The sequence below is a fragment of the Falco punctatus genome, assembly GCF_963210335.1.
Source record: "Falco punctatus genome assembly, chromosome: 8".
Lineage (NCBI taxonomy): Eukaryota > Metazoa > Chordata > Aves > Falconiformes > Falconidae > Falco > Falco punctatus.
The window spans coordinates 21,881,116-21,897,418 of NC_137588.1; the positions used below are offsets into that span (position 1 = coordinate 21,881,116).

The 16,303-nt window shown below is 40.9% G+C and overlaps 1 protein-coding gene across 2 annotated transcripts in view; it reads right to left on the bottom strand.

The window, feature by feature from the left end:
* Nucleotides 1-16,303, bottom strand: part of CERS6 (ceramide synthase 6) — a 131,166-nt gene that overhangs the window by 18,841 nt on the left and 96,022 nt on the right. For both annotated transcript variants that reach the window (XM_080398971.1, XM_080398970.1), the window contains exons 7-8: nt 11,032-11,160; nt 6,775-6,881 (exon numbers count right to left, since the gene is read on the bottom strand). In XM_080398971.1, the coding sequence (XP_080255097.1) occupies nt 6,775-6,881; nt 11,032-11,160 (236 nt within the window). The remainder of the gene's footprint in view (nt 1-6,774; nt 6,882-11,031; nt 11,161-16,303) is intronic.

Sequence of the window (16,303 nt, forward strand, 5' to 3'; positions counted from 1 at the left end):
GCTAAGACAAGAGTTGTGAGCAAATTTATGGAGACTTAGTTAATTAAACTTTCTTTTAAATCCACAAATAGGAGTCTATGAGGTCTTCAAATATACTGTAGTCACCTTGCCAAAAACTTTTTATTAAATGCTCTTGATAAATTGACGGGTTATAAGTTGCCTGCTGAAACTACAAACAGCCTGAAATATAAGCACATTAGGTAATTTTTGTTAGCTGTACAGCATCCACTCAGTGACATCATGAATAACATAAGGAATCAAGTATCAGAATCATAATTTATTCCTTCAGTATCTGCCAGTCACAAACAACTTAGACTGCTCTGGTTTAGACAATTCTCTGAGCAAAATGAGCTTGAAACAGCGTCAGAAGAGATCTATTTTCCTAACAAAAAAGTTATTTTACTGTAGAACAATTAGAGATGTTTGTCCAGCTCTATACATAGTACTGGCCAGGCTAGAAAGGTTTTCACTAACTTCAGGAACTTCAGGGTCAGCAACTAAAACCATCACAAAACACTATGTTCATTCAGAGTCCAGACAAGGTTTAGGCAGTTGGGATTTATCTGACTACCTAAATTCTTACCGTACCAAGTAACTGACCAGGATTCTTGCTTTAACTAGTGCCTATGTATTGCTTTGACAAAGCAGGATCCTTTGTTAGGGTAGGTTTGAGTTGTCTGTTTTACAATATGTTCAGAGGAATAAAGCAGGGTGACTCTGTTAGGGTTCACATGCTGCCTTCCCACAACACACATGCTCCAAGGGCCAAACAGGAGAAAATGTGCCAAGAAAACCGGTATGAAAGATGACAACTCAGCTTCCCTGCATGTTAAGAAATGCACAAAACCAGTCAGTAGCAGATAGAAAAAGAACAAAGCTAGGAAAGAGAGCGGTTCAGCAAATCTTTGCAGCAGCTGCTAGTCATGCAGGCTTTCTGCTGCCCTATTCATGAATAAAGCTGCAATTTTGCTCAGATTGAAGCTGATTCCAGGATAAAAGAAAGGAGAGAGAACAGTGCAAACTGGCAGTACTGGATCACCATTTGGAGACCCAGCGTATGCATTAACGGCATGGCTATATCCCACACTGTTGTTCAACCAGTGATGAAACTTGGAAGAGCTCTTCAGCTAGTCATACAGAGATGAGAGAAAGACTGGCAATAAGTAACTAGGGTTCATTACAGTACACCATGATGAACATAAGTTAACCTTAACTCAGCAAGGGTCATGCCATGCTTGTCTGGTTCATGCAGATAGATATTCACTACCATAAAAGAGCAATTAAAAATCAGCCACGAGCCAAACCGTGTGTACTCTCATGAGCTTTGAAAACGAAAGGATAACAAGGAACAAAGTTATTCTTCTAAGAACTGGAAGACCTCTGCTTATATACAATTTGTTGGCATAAAAATCCCATTTAGCGCCATACATTGCAGGTGGTGAGGAGACATGTACCTGAGACAGCTTTGAGTTGTAACAGTAAGAATTATTTTTACCAGCTTTTTTTTTTTTTGACAGAAATTTTCTAGACTTACAAATGGAAGATCCAGTTAAGATATACCTACCAACATTAAACAAGACCATACCAACTAACCAAAGTGGTTGACTGTCTGTCCTCACAGATAGTGGTGCAGTAATCCAGGTACTGACAGTGTCTGAAGAGATCAAGGACAGGAAGACATATACACTGGTTGAATTATAACAAATTTGCCTAAATGAGATTTTTGGGGACAGCACATGCAAAACATGACCTGTGTTCCTTATAATCAGCTTAAGTCAGGCTTTTGTTTATATTTGTACTGTTAAGCCACTGTTTTACATTTGTCAGTGCATATATGCAATATGAGCATGTTGAGACCTCGCAGGCTGCACGAATGCCAATGCTGTTTCCCTGCTTCCTTGCCTTTTGACAGCAATACTTGTCAGCAACACTTCCTTGAAACCCACTGTGTTCTACCTCTCATGTACAATATAACTGATTATAAAAAATAATCAAAAGTAGTGAAAAACAACTGCAGTACCAGTCAGAGCAACTTGAAAGAACCCGAATTTACCCAGCTCGGTGCCTTCACCTAGTAAACATCAGCCTAGCTGTTCTGGGAGCCTTCTTTGTTCACAACCAGAAGTTACACCTTTACCTGCAGTTACCTGAAGCTATTTTCTAAAATGATGAACAAGTTTAGTAACCTTTTATCTCCTTTGATCCCAACCACCTTTCTTCCACTGAAGCTTCTGAAATACCCTTAGTTTATGGTCATTCTGTGAAACCAGCTTCAGACACCAAACTTCACAGCATTAGATTTATTCAAACTGCCCTGTCAAAAAAGTGTGTACTTCAGAAGAATAAGCAAAGTGAGTATCCTTGGGTCTCCTGTACAGCCCAGACTTGAGGAATTTCATGGTTCTCACAACATGAACTCTACAGCTAGCAATGAGCAAAGACTGGAAAATGCAGTGCATCACCTTCCTCACTCATGTCTCCTGGAACGGAAGATGCCTGCTTGTCCTCCGCACACCTCAAAACATTATTAATAAATATTATGACCCCATGGTGTTTCTCTTTCTGGATATTGCAAGAAAAACAAAACAGCAAAAGCAAACCATTCCTTTATCAACAGTGGTAAGACTGTGTCCATGCAAAAAACAGCATTTCAGCCCCAAGGAAGAGGAATCGCAAGGCTTACTGAAATGAAGAAAGGCTTGAGATAACTGCTTTCCCCAGCCTGATTAGACTAGCCAAGGGCTCACATAATTTATATCAATTCTTTGGTCTGAGATTGCTTTCATTCTCCCTACAATCCTGTATCACCTGAGAAGGCATCATGTTCCCCCTGACTCATGGAGAGTTGTGCTTTATGTTGTAATTTGCTAGAACAGTGATTATGCGCAAGTGGGAGAATTTCACAAACAAAATGTCTTGTCAGTGAAAATAGCAGCTTTACTCCTACATTCACTTAGCAGCAGGAGGGAGAAAGTGTCCTGGGGTTTTTGAATTATTGCTGAAATGAACTCCAGATGCCTGCCGAAAGATTGCTAAATATATACCTAATTGCCATTTTCTTTTGTCTTAGGCCCACTGCTAAACAACCTTCAAACAACAGCATTTGATATATTCTGAATTCTTTATTAGCACCTTTATGCAAAATTAAATGGCATTTGTGCAAAGCCAAGCACAACAGTATGCCAGTATTTCATAAGCGATGTCTCTGGAAGCCTGTCTTGTATATTTGCCTTACTGTGTGGGGGAAGTTTTCTTATAAATTACAGTCTTCCTTTTACATTACATGCACACCAATTTTATACCTCTCAGCTTTTACGCTAGAAAAATTTGCATATTTATGTAATATTAATCAGGCATCAAATTTTGCTATTTTGAATATTCAGCAAAGGAGAGCAAAACTATGCTTCCTGGCCTGCTGCCACTCCAGTGACTCATCTTTGCTGACATGCAAACTAATGGGGGTGAAGATCTGGAATTGCTGTTTCATAGAGAAAAAGGATTTGGGAGAAACAAGCTCGTATGTCCCACACTTAATTCCTGCTAACCCTGACTCCCACGTGCAATGCCCACAGTACAGCTGAGACCTGAAACTGCCTCTGGACTCTGTGGTTATAGGTGTATGTAAGGGTAAACATTAGGAGTATATAAACCAAGGCTTTGGTCTGGAAATAAGATGGTCTTAAAAATCGAAGATCATATACACCACACTGAACCATTTGCATATGCAAATAAATGTGTTCTTTTGTTGATTAAGGGAGAGGAGAGGCAGAGAGATCACCAGTGTAACCACTCCATCTGTGACACAGAGAGCACACAGCACCATGTTGGCTGCTGCATTCCTGTAATATACAATCCCTCTGCCTTCACAAGTCTGCGCTGATCTTTTTCCATCCCAGCCATAAACGTCACCCACAGCTGTAACCTGGTGCCCTCATTAGCTCAATATTCAGCATCAAGGGAGCAGACACCGACAACAGAAGCTACTGTGCAGCCCTCTTTCCTTTCCCTCTTCTCCAGATCTACTTGCTTTGATTTTTACCTTTCTTTCAGCACACTGGGCCAGTACTACTCTACAGAGCAGGACTCAGACAAGGTTCATTCTAAAGTGGCTGTCACCTAACGTATATGTGAATGGATGGGCACATCCCAAACACCAGCACAAAATGCCACAGCTGTAAAGCAGGGCTCAGGGTCTGACACTTGCTAGATAACTTATCACTGTGCTGGCAATCTCTCCCAGCACTTCCCAGACATCTTAAGGTGTGTATTAGGGACACTTACAGACTTCAGGTCTATGATGCCTGATTCCCACTAGCCATGTCAATCTTTAGTTTATAATTTGCCTAGTCCTAGCAAGGGCTTCCTGCACAGTGTGACACTTGGCTGCAACACTTCACAGAAATCTGAACCTCCAGTTTCTGAGCTTCAGTTCCAGTTATAAACACGCAGTGTTATTTCAAACACTTCAGGTTGAAAGTGTGGACTTTCCAAAACTTGACTACCATAGTAAGGACGTAAAGGATGGGAAAATCTTGCTGATTTTCAGACATCTCACGAGAAAAAGCATATTGGGCAGCTGCTTCTAGTTAAATGTGTGAACACTAATGACCTCCTTCAAAATCATGCGCTCTGGACAAGATTGCTCTTTGTTGACTATTCAGCAAAGCAAGCACAGCAGTGATCTGGTAAATTATCTCTTTGAATAACAAAAAATTTCAAGTCAGCAGTACCTTCTTTGCCATTTCAAATAATACGGAGTGAGCTTGAAATGCTGGAGTCACAGCTAAACACATAAAGCAGCACACAGAATCACAGAATGGCCGAGGTTGGAAGGGACCTGTAGAGGTCACCCTGTCCAACCACCCTGCTCAACTTGGGTCACCTGTGGCAGGCTGCGCAGGATCATGTCTAGATGGCTTTCAAGTATCTCCAGGTATGGAGACTCCACAACCTCTCTGAGCAAGTAGTGCCAGTGCTCAGTCACCCTCACAGTGAAAAAGTGTTCCCTGATGTCCATATGGAACCTCCTGTGTTTCAGTTCATGCTCATTGCCTCTGGTCTTGGCCTTGGGCACCACTGAAAAGAGCCTTGCTCAGGTTTCTTTACACTTTCCCTTCATATATTTATATATATTTATAATATCCATCGTGAGCTTTCTATTCTCTATGCTAAACAGTCCCACCTGCCTCAGCCTCTCCTTACGTGAGAAGAATTCCAGTCCCTTAATCAATCTCAATGACCCTTTGCTGGGCTCTCTCCAGTAGCTATTTATCTCTCTGATAGTGCCAGATGGAGTGCCACCATTTTTCCTATCTGAGATCATGCACGTAAAAAAACTAGCTTGCTTCATTTACAGAAATTCAGTGAACGAGAAAGTTAGCTTCAAGGAAGGACTGAGGAAAGGGAAGCAAAGCTGTTTAAGAAACAAATAATCCTTGGAAAAAATAACAAGCGTTTTTAAATACATAGTTTGTGTGTCTATCCATTTTCTCCTTTTGTCATGGTCCTTCACCAACTCATGGTGCAATAGGGACCAGGCATTATCACGTTATCTTTGGAGTCATTAAATGCTAAATGAGAATTCTACATTGTACTCCTAAGCAGAACTGATGACACAGCTCCCTGAGGGCATCTTGGTCTTATCCTGTTTACATTAACAAAACCCGAAAGAGATATCATTATAGAGGATTTGAAAGGAAACTGTGGCAGAGAGGTTGATATTGACATCTGTAAATCCTCTGCATGCTTACATAAGGAGCTTGAAGGTAATCTCTCTAAATAACACTCTGCAAAGGGTAGTATTTATGGCAGTCTTGGTGCTTCCCCAAACCCAAACTGTCACTGTTATCTTATGATGCAATGACAGGCCCCTCTTGCTCTCACAGGGACACAGACACAATTTGGCTTAGTTCTGTTCATACAAGAGAAATGAAGGATCCAGAATAATAATAAAAAAAAAAACCCAACAAAAAAAGAGAGTGAGGGCAACGCCTTCTCCCAGCCCTTCTCATATATAGGGCACAATTTACAGAAAAACTTGAATGGGTTTCTACACTGAAGTGCATCGGTGTGTCTCCTAACTAGACAGCTGCTTCTGGATATTTATGACCCTAGCTAAAGAGCTGAACATCTATGTTCTGTTTGTGTGCATGCATGTCTGTGTACCTAGAAGAAAGAGTATGTGCACCTTCAAGCAGCTCATGGGAAGAGGTGAGATCATGGTGACACCTTATAGATGTATGTATTGCACAGCTTCCCCAGGACCCCCAGTTCAAAGGAGGGGTGGAAAAGGAGTAGCCTTCAGTATTGAAATCTGCATGGCAATAACATCCTTATACTGATTTCAGTAGGCCAGATTTTCCTTATTTCACCATTTTTCTTTAAGCTGAACGTGTTCATAAAGTGTGCACTGAAAGCTAATGAGAAGATCCTGGCTTCAACCTCAGCCTCTGATCAGTGTCTTCAGCGACCAATATTTTATTTCTCCTCTAACTTCTTGCCAACACAGGCATCCAACTACTAACCTGAAGCTATGTGGTCTCCAACCCACTTCTACCTTAAAACCAGGAGAAGCCACATACATTTCTTGTCCAGCACACGGTAAACACAACAGCACTCTAGCAAATAGGCTATTTCAGCACCTAGTTATGTCTGAAACGCTCCTTGGTGCTTTGGGAAACAGAGTAATGTCAATGAATCATGTTCAATTACAACAGAGTTATTTCCAAGCTTATTTGATGCTTAGTGTATGAGGAAAATGATATGCTTACTCACCATAGGGGATATATGCCAAGCCTAGTGACAATGAAGACAATGGCAAATGTAAGGAACAGAAGGTCACTCAGTTTTTGACACTTGCAATAGTTTGCCATTTTGGCAGCCTGTAAAAGAAAGAAATGTCTGTTTACTTCTGTGAGGACAACTGAGTTCTCTTGTATTGTGTATAAGCTGTACAAAGAAGAAATAAACTTTTTATGAAATTACTAACATTTTCATTGGGCCACCTTGCAGTGATCTCGTAACTCCTCTCCACCAAGCACATAGCAAATGTCTTCTCAGGTGAAACCCCAGACTGAATAAAACCAGAGTACATCTCTCATTTCTTCCTTCCCCATCCAATTTCCTTCTTGAAATCCTACTATTTCAGATTCACAAAACCCTTCTAAACCTTTAATTGAACCCCATTGTATTTACGCTGTTCTTGTCCCCATCCAAGAAGTACCTACCTATCTCTCAGCTTTCCAGTATGCTCCACTTGCATTTTCAACATCCATGCATCTTCTACCTGCCCCATGCTCTCTGATCTTCTAGTGTTTACTATATATAAACTTTGTCTCAAATCATCTACTATGCCCCATATCCTATGTTCTCCTACAGCATCTCTTCTTCCTTTCTGCCCTATATGGAATCATTCCCACCCCAAAGATTATACCCCTCCCCTTCAACTCTTTTTCCAAGGCTCTCTTCCCAACTTTGGCTTTCCAGCTTGTTACCCTATGCCTGTTTTTACATGTTTCTCTCATTTTTCCTCGTGCAGTCTTCTGACTCCTCCTCAGTGAAGGAGTCACTAATTACTCTTCTGAAGTTCTAATTACTTCCCTGAAGTTTCTTTGTCCTCTTGTCCCTGAAGAAAGGAGTATGTACAAGCAAGCTTCTTTTAAGACATCCATGCTGCTTCCACAGTATTCCTGTGTGTAAGCAGTTACTTATTGTAAAACATCTGCTTCAAGGCAGGGACAGTCTTCATACTTTCTGTCAAATGTATCCAGAGAGTCACTGCACAGTGAAGTACACAAAGAGCCTGATTTAGTGCCCACTTAAGCCAGTTGGGAACCCTTTCAAAGTCCCCCTCTGAAGGCACCTGTATCCAGCTCCCATATTGAGAAGATGCTTAGTTGTGCAGATTTTCCAGAGGGCTAACAGGGAGCAAAATTACTACAACCATGCATGCAGAATATTCTGAACACAGAATTCAAACCAGAGAATTGCCTAAAATGGTGAGAGGCGCTCTTGCAGTCTGTCTGGGTTTTTTTGGCATGAACACACTGAACCTGAAAATGCTCAATGCTCATGTCAGACAATCTGGATGCTAAAACCAACCTGCACTTTTGGATGTTACCTAACTCCTGCAATATTTCCACTAAAAACCTGATATAAAGGGTATTCCTCACTAACAGAAAACAAGTTAGGAAGCTTGCAAAACATGAGGAAAGCCACCAGCGCTGCGAAGAAAACATAACCCTTCCAAACCAGTCCTATATTCTAGTGGACACAAATGAGATTCGTAGCACTTTGTACTCACAGTCTGGTTTAAGGAAAAAAGAATACTTTGGTGCCAACATGCAAAGCAGAAGTTACTAACACCTTGATTTTCAGATGACTGAAAGTTTAGATACAAATTTTGGATGTATTTCCATGGTGGTAGTCTAAAAAAGCTGGTTTCATAGTGTGTGGAGCGGATATTGCTATAGCAACTTGTAGTAGTATCATGTCATTTCTCAAAAACAGTACAGTTGTTCGGTCATCAGTTATTCAATAACAAATCTATGAATTATATTGATAAGGAAGGGAAAGAGTATGCTATTGTTCGATGGAATTTGGCCACCCAAGACAATACAACACAATTTTCAAAGCTTAAAACCTGTGACTATAACTGAGTAACACAGCTCTTCCAGATACTCTTGTTAGACTATTTAAATCCATTCATTTTATAGTTCAGCTATTTGCCTTGGTTTGAAGTGTCCATTCCCCGCTTTTTTAGAAAAGTGTGTCAGGAGATAGCTGGAACCTGACACAAAGGATTCAGGTTGAACTGTCAGCTATGTGAGGCTCATACACCAGAAGCATACCAAACTGGTAACTATTCACATCCATACAGTGGCATCAAAACTTGTCACAGTGTTCATTAATCAAAGCTGAAAAGTCTCAAGGTCCCCAAACAGACAGGATTTTAAGTGCTTTAGCAGGTTTAGGTCACAGTGTCTCCAACCCACAAGCTGTACTGCAGTGCAAAGATACTGAGGACCCCATAAACAACTTAGCTGGGATTCTGAAAGTTGCCTCTCAGTAGCCTAGATTTTAGTTTAAACTAATGTAGTGGCTTCCTAGGCAAGAAAATTACTCTGTGTTCAGCCTGTCCTGCCATGGCTAGGCTGCTTTGAGTCTCCAAGATAACTTGCACTCAGATCTAAGAGAACAGCTAAGGATTCCTGAAAATCCTATTATGACTTCTGTACCTTCAGATGCCTCAAGACCTATGGAAAAAACCTTACCTCCGGTATTCCTACCAATATATACTACCTTCTGCAATGAGAATAGCAAAAATGTTGCATTCTAGCTTTCCACTGGACATGTTTCACTATGAAATGGTAGGTGGAAAGTCTAGTGGCCTCTGGAAATAGCTTTTCATTTTTACAAATACGTAATACGTAAAACAGGTCAGGTGCACAACTGACCCATCATGGCAAGATATTTTACTGCTTCTTTTGCAGTTTGGTAATCTTCCTCTGCACTGACTTTCCCCTCAGTAATGTCAGCAGTGTGTAATAGTTCATCTTCTTTCTTATGGCACCAGGGCTGTAACCCACTGCCCTAGCAGAAGAAAGTCTGTGGAGGGAGTCATAATGGCCCTCCTAGTAAATATTGCTCAGGGCTTGTGATTCTCTTTCTTACGCTTTAGAGTAGCTTTAGTATATCCAGTCAGAACAGACTGAATTGACTAGAAAGACCACTAAAGCATGTGCCTCACAGGGACATGTATTTGCTGAATATTTGTGAGAATACCAGCAATTTCTCTTTGTCTTAGCCAGTGAATGATCAGAAGAATTGAACAAAAGTATGTATCTCACTGTGTTTAAGGCAAGGTTTTAGCTAGCCTATTACAGCTGCTCTTCAGTGGATTTACAGTTCCACAGACACTGATCTGGAATGAACACCTTCAAGTACATCCTTCTGGTCGTGAAAAAAGAGGAACAAAGAAAGTTTGGGTGAACCCACAGCTAGCAGAATGGCTCTACACACATCGCTAAAACAGAAAAATAAACTTTAAAGATGTAATTCTTTCTAACAGAGGAAATCCAGATTCTTTGTTGCTTTCTATCTCTGGCAGTCATGTGCCTTCTAGATTAAAAACAGATTAGAAAATAAAAAAACAGATTTGCAGCACTATCAAACCAGAATGGCAGGATTTTGATTCTGCAACACGATTCACACAGTGAAACTATATTCTTGCATAATAGGATCCTTGCAACTACTTTAATAAAAAATAATTTCAGACAAAATAGTTATTAACTTTGGTTTGGTCCTGATTGAGAGTTCACAGACAGCCCAATCCCAGCATCATCCAGAGCTGTCTAAAAACTGATGCGGATACAGCATGACAACACCTCTAAATTGCCATTATGGAAGTTACAGACCATCTTGACTTAAAAGAATTTCAATCATCCCTCCTTCTCCAAAGCCAACTGCTTAATACTGGCATCTGGATGTGGAGGATGGGAACCTGGAAAATCCTGAGGAATAGAGGTCAGTTCACTGCCCATGCAGAAACAGCCACTAAATTGTCCAGCACCCTCTGCCCAGCAAAGCACAGCAGAAACAAACCATGTCACCTTAATTCTTTTGGAGACAGGGTTCTTGCTCCACACACCACGTCAGGAGGATCAAGAACCAGAAGCTTCTATCCCACAGTCACCACCTTCCAAATTTTGCAACTTTGAGCTTCTGATTTTACCATGTTACATTTAATATCTGTGTGTAATCCTCCCTGGCCTGCAATGCATTACCAGTCTCTGCTGTGTACACGCAACTTGAGAAGGGATAAACCAGCCTGAAGTCACAAAATGCACTGCTACAAGTGTAATATATTTCAGCAAGAAAATACACTGTATTAATCACCATTACCATCTTGAACTGGACTCTTTCCTTAGGAAAGCCTTGTTCTGCATAGCAAATAATTCTACCCACTGACATGCTAGCTCTGCGAATAGTGAATACCATGCACAGACACTGATGATGTATGTATTATCTCACCTCTAGGACAATATCAGCCACGTCATGGAGACAGAAGGTCAAGGTTCCCACTCGTGTCAAATTGGTTACATATGAGAAGGTTATCAGGATGACTGCTACAATGTGATGTGTAAACATGACACCAAAATCCTAGAGCAGCAAGAAGCAGGGGGAAAAAGCAAAAAAAAAAAACCAATGAAGCAAACAGTGAGATTCAGTACCCTTATGTAAAAATGGATGGATGTTTTTTAAACTCAGCATTATGGTTATGTTATATAAAGATCCTGCTACATAACTGCATTAAATACCCTGCTATATGTGTCACTCTTAATAAAATAATCATTGTATGTTAACAAAATGCAAAAATATTATTGAAAATTAGGCAGTATCTACATTTCTCAGTTCATAGTAATTTAACCTGCTGAAGCAAACATTTGTGGCTGAAGTTACTTTAAAAAGGCATATGTACATAAAAATCAAATCACACCATATTTTTTATACACCAAACAACACACAATATGCAAAATAATGCACCATTCACAAAAGTTCCAATAGCTACACAGGAATGGAAAACACATTTCCACCACACTAGGAGTTATCAAGTCACCTGCCAAGCATAACTGAGAGTTTTCACAGAGCTGAGAATCCCAGTTCCAGTTTTTTATTTGTTTGTTTTTAATGAAGCTGCTTTGTCTTCACACTGCAACAGGGTCGGAAAAGTCTTCAAATGAGCTGGTGCAGCTCCTCCTACTCAGATCTCATCTGCTGCCTCCTAAATGATGCAGGTTAGCTGGTTTCTACATCAGTAACTCTGAGTTATTTGGCCAGCAAGTAACTGTTACTATTGAAAAATACCAGGAGCAGTGGCGCCCCTGTAACATCACATTCCCAGATACGTGCCAAGGGGCAAGCAAAGCAGAGGAAATGACCTGTATTGTTTGCCTTGGCTAGACCCCAGAATCATCACTTAGAGAACAGGACCTGCAAAGATGAGACTTTTCTCTGCAAGACACTAAGCCAGTCAAAAAGAAGTCTTGCTGGAGTTTGCTGAACTACCTGCACAGCTTTGAGAAAGTGATATCAAAACCCTGAAGAAAAGATCACAGGCATCATTTGACCAGGGAGTTTCTCCATGTGCAGGGTACAAAGTTACTACCACAGCTCTCAGCAGATCTAGTGGCTGCCCTGCAGGGCTGTCTGAAGGGAGTGAGACCCAGGCAGTTAGAACCAGCAGCTACTTCTGGCAGCCTGCTCATCAAGCATCTTGGGAGATGGAATTTGGCTTTCTGGCAGCTTTGGTGGGCCAGTCCTGCTGAGCTGTGGCAGTCTTCAGCTGAGAGGCCCACAGCAGAGAAACTAAAACTGAAACCCTGAAGTCTTTAGACAGGCAGCACCTGGTTTACAAAGGGTATGTGTGTCAGGCAGGACGAGGACCCTACGGAAAGTGCTGATGAGCTCCCACTAACACAGGGTCAACTCCGGAAAAGCAGCAGCTACAGCTGCTGACTGCTGTCTGCCCAATACTGGGAAGAATAACTGCCCAGTGTCACCATACCTCTCTTTGGGAATGCAGCAAGCATGTAGCAGGCACCGCTGTTTTCAAAGATGTGCAGTGCCACTGCCTCTCAGAACCAGCATATGGCTTCACTGCAATGTGCACCTGGGGTCCGTAGAAAAACCTGTAGCTTGAGAAGTCTCGCTAACTGAATAGGTACAGGACCTGCTTCCAGGCTATCACTTTATGTTTAATGCTATCAGATGCAACAAGGTCCTGTTTCCTACAGATGCTCATCAATGGGCATTGCCAGCATCTCTAAAGCTGGGGTGGGGTGGGGGAAGAAAAGAGAGAAAAAATAAAAAAGACTAAAAGCAGGGAACTGTATCCTAGTTTGGTATACACCCAACATTTCTCAGCTGGGTTATTTGTTCACCAGCAGCACGGAATGCAGTCAAATACATTCAGCAGTCATATCAAGCCATTGCTTTAAATCCATTTTGTAAAGCAGACTGAACAAAAGAGAACGAAAGGCTGTTTTTTCCTGTCTAAGGGCCTTAAGCGAAAGCAAAGGTACAGCATCTTAGTCATTTCAGTAACTAGAAACCCACACATGGGGACCATTTCACCATACCACAATCAAAACAGCAAAGCACCTACCTTATTCCCTGGGATTAGAAGTAAGCTATGAGCATTGCTATATGGCTATACTGCAGCCTAGCTCTTTACCTGCTTCAGCTGCAAATGCTATGGCACTGTTCTTCATTTTCCTTCTAACTGCAATTATGTTAGCACACAAGCAGTCCAAACAGGGGAAGAAGCCAAATAGAAAACCTCTGTTTTCATAGCTGACACATTCATGTTCTACAAATACAAGACTTCTAGTCCCTCTTGAGAACTCTTCAAGGCATTCCTGACAATATGGATTATTCCTAAGCAGCCCTAATGCTCTTGGGCAGCAGTCTTCTGCACTTCTGTATGAGTCTACTTACAGAAATGCTGTCCAGGGAACTCCTCTAATAATGCTTTGTAAAAGAGACCGTTATCTGACTCTGCCAGCTCTGAAACAACTGAGAATTGTTAGGAAAAAAGTAGCAGTGATATAAATAAGACTACTTTTATTATTCTGGTCCTTTCTTGTTTGTGATATTTCTTTATGTCAGTAACTAACACTATGCTTTGAAGATGCTGCCTGTTGGATTTTAATTATACATAAGGGTAATGAATACATAGTAACTAATGGTACAAGTCCCTGTAATGTCAAGTGGTACTTGTTTTCCCAGCTTACTCAAGCACTTTCACCCACACACAGCATAAGAGCAGCTGTACAGTTACGGGCTTTTTCTTTTTTAAAATGTATTCCAAACTGTATGTATGTTTGTGCAAGATGCGTTTCTTTACAGCAGACTTATAGCCTCCAGCTGTAACTGCTGAAAGATGTCATGTGCCTGTGTCATGAAAATATGTGGCTAAGAATAGAAGAAAGAACCTACTGACACCATCAGTGGGAAGAACACAGGGCAGACAACAGAGAAACCCCATGGGTCTCAACTTCTGGACAAGCCCTCTGGAATCAAGGCTTCTGCTACCCATGTTTGTTTAGCATGTCACACTCACTGGCTAAACTGCCAAGTGGCTATGGAGCGTTAGTGTCACTAAAGGGCAAAACATCATCTGCATTAGTCACTCCAGCTTCTGGAAATGGGCTATGTTATAGATCAAGAAGGAAAGGGATTATCACTAAAGGTTTCAACCATTACAGTTCTAGTAAAGGTCTGTAAAATGTACACAATCTAAATTCCTTTCCTCTGAAACAAAATAAATCAAATCTATGAGTCTTTTTGTTGCTGTCTGACGAAAGAGATCTAGGATCCAGATTTAGTGAAACATAGCATAAATTTTCTAGAATCAAAATGGAATATTCAAGAAAATCAGCAGCTACAAATCATGTTATTTTGGGAATGAGCCAACTGTCATTTTCAAAAAAAAAAGTAAACCACAGAAGGTCTGGGAATTGCCAAATGCTTGGAACTAGAAGGTGTGAATACACAAAAAGGTCTCCTAGATCTTCCACAAACCTGTTAAAACACTGACTGAGTAGAAATTTTATACATTCTCTTAAATACACCTGTCATATTTTTCTATCAAGCAATACTTTAGGTATCCAGAAAGCATATAAATAAGCCTCCCTGCTTTTAAAACTCATCAGAGTCTTGTAAGAGTAACAAAGTTCCCTGATCTAATTCTGTTCTACAAAAGAGGAGTATGGGAAACTGGACAGAGATGATAAATAACCCAAATTATACTAGGTTGCAGTCTTCAAAAATGAAAACCGTTCGGGGTAGAACAACATTACATCAACATAGTAGATATTTATGAAGCAAACAACATGCCATTATAAAACCATAAAAGTTAATCTACTCAGCTTGCTGTGTTAATGCCAATAATAGGTATGTGCAACAGCCTAAATATTCTGCTCACACCTATTCAGCCAGGCAAAGGTAATCTGGTGGAATTCATAACACCTAAATAAAGACAAACAGGTATTTGAAAGTCAGCAAACCAATTGGAAGTAATTTTGAAGTTATGAATTTGCTATTAGAAAAGAATAACGGAGATGGAAAACAGCAAGTACATTTCTCTTGAGCCACAGCAAGTAGAAGACCAGTACTGCAGTCAGGCCAGTGCCGAGTGCTGGTGCTCAGAGAGGACCTACTGCACCTCCAGAGAAACCCAGCTACATAAAAGTGGTTGACTGAATTCCTGCAGTGCATGAGGCTCCCAGGGAACTTTTGATCATCCCAGACACTACAACGCAGCCACTGCTGAATTTAAAGTACCTAAAATGGTAACCAAGACTAAAAGTATTCCTCTCACTGTAACATGAAAACATCAACAGGTTTCTCAGGCTGAGAACTGTTAATTTGCTCTGTATAAGCTGTCAGGAAGTATTACAAAAGCAACTGATATTAGCTGGCAAATTTCCTGCTTCTTCCAGTTAAACAGAGCCTTATTTAATACGGGCACCGTTTCATGCATTGCATATTGAGTACATTAGGAGGTCTCCACATTTTTTAAACTAAACCTGCTTTTTTAAAGAGAACTATTATGGTGCTGCAAGAGCTGGTACCTCTGTCAAGCTTGTACTATTTTTTGTCAACTACTGTAAGATACCAGTGCTAACATTTTTCAGCTTATGGGTTTCCTTGACAGCTTGCACTCACCCCACTATAGAACAGTTTTACTGTATGACACCAGTCCATGCCTGCATTTCTCCAGTCTAATCCCCCTAGTTCTCAACTTCGCTTACACTACAAAAAGAACTGTCTCCACAGTCCAAACTGGTCTGTGATCTAATAGTTTATTTATAAATATGGCATCTCCACTGTCTCCTGCAGGGTCCTTATAATGAAAGGCTTTTGACTTGCTGATACTGTACTCCTGCTCTCTGCTGGACACTGGATGTTCTCAGACACAGCAGGTGCATGGGACAATGCTTTGATCTGGTGCTCTGGCTTTAAGCATTGCAAATCTGTGGCAGGGGTGTTAGCTGTTAGCAATCCACTTCCCCACCTCCATCTCCCATTCTATTTCCACAGTAGGCTGCTGCAAAGTCTCCCTAATAAAAAGTCATGTATACATAACTGAGAAACAGACTTGCAAAAGATGGACTATGGACAGGATTGGGCTTTAGCTCTGTGCTCAGCTCATCAATGGGAACAAACTCTCCAAGTCATGGGGGAAAAAGCTATAGCAATTGCTCATGAGATGTATTAAATGAGAAAGGTATTACTGGCC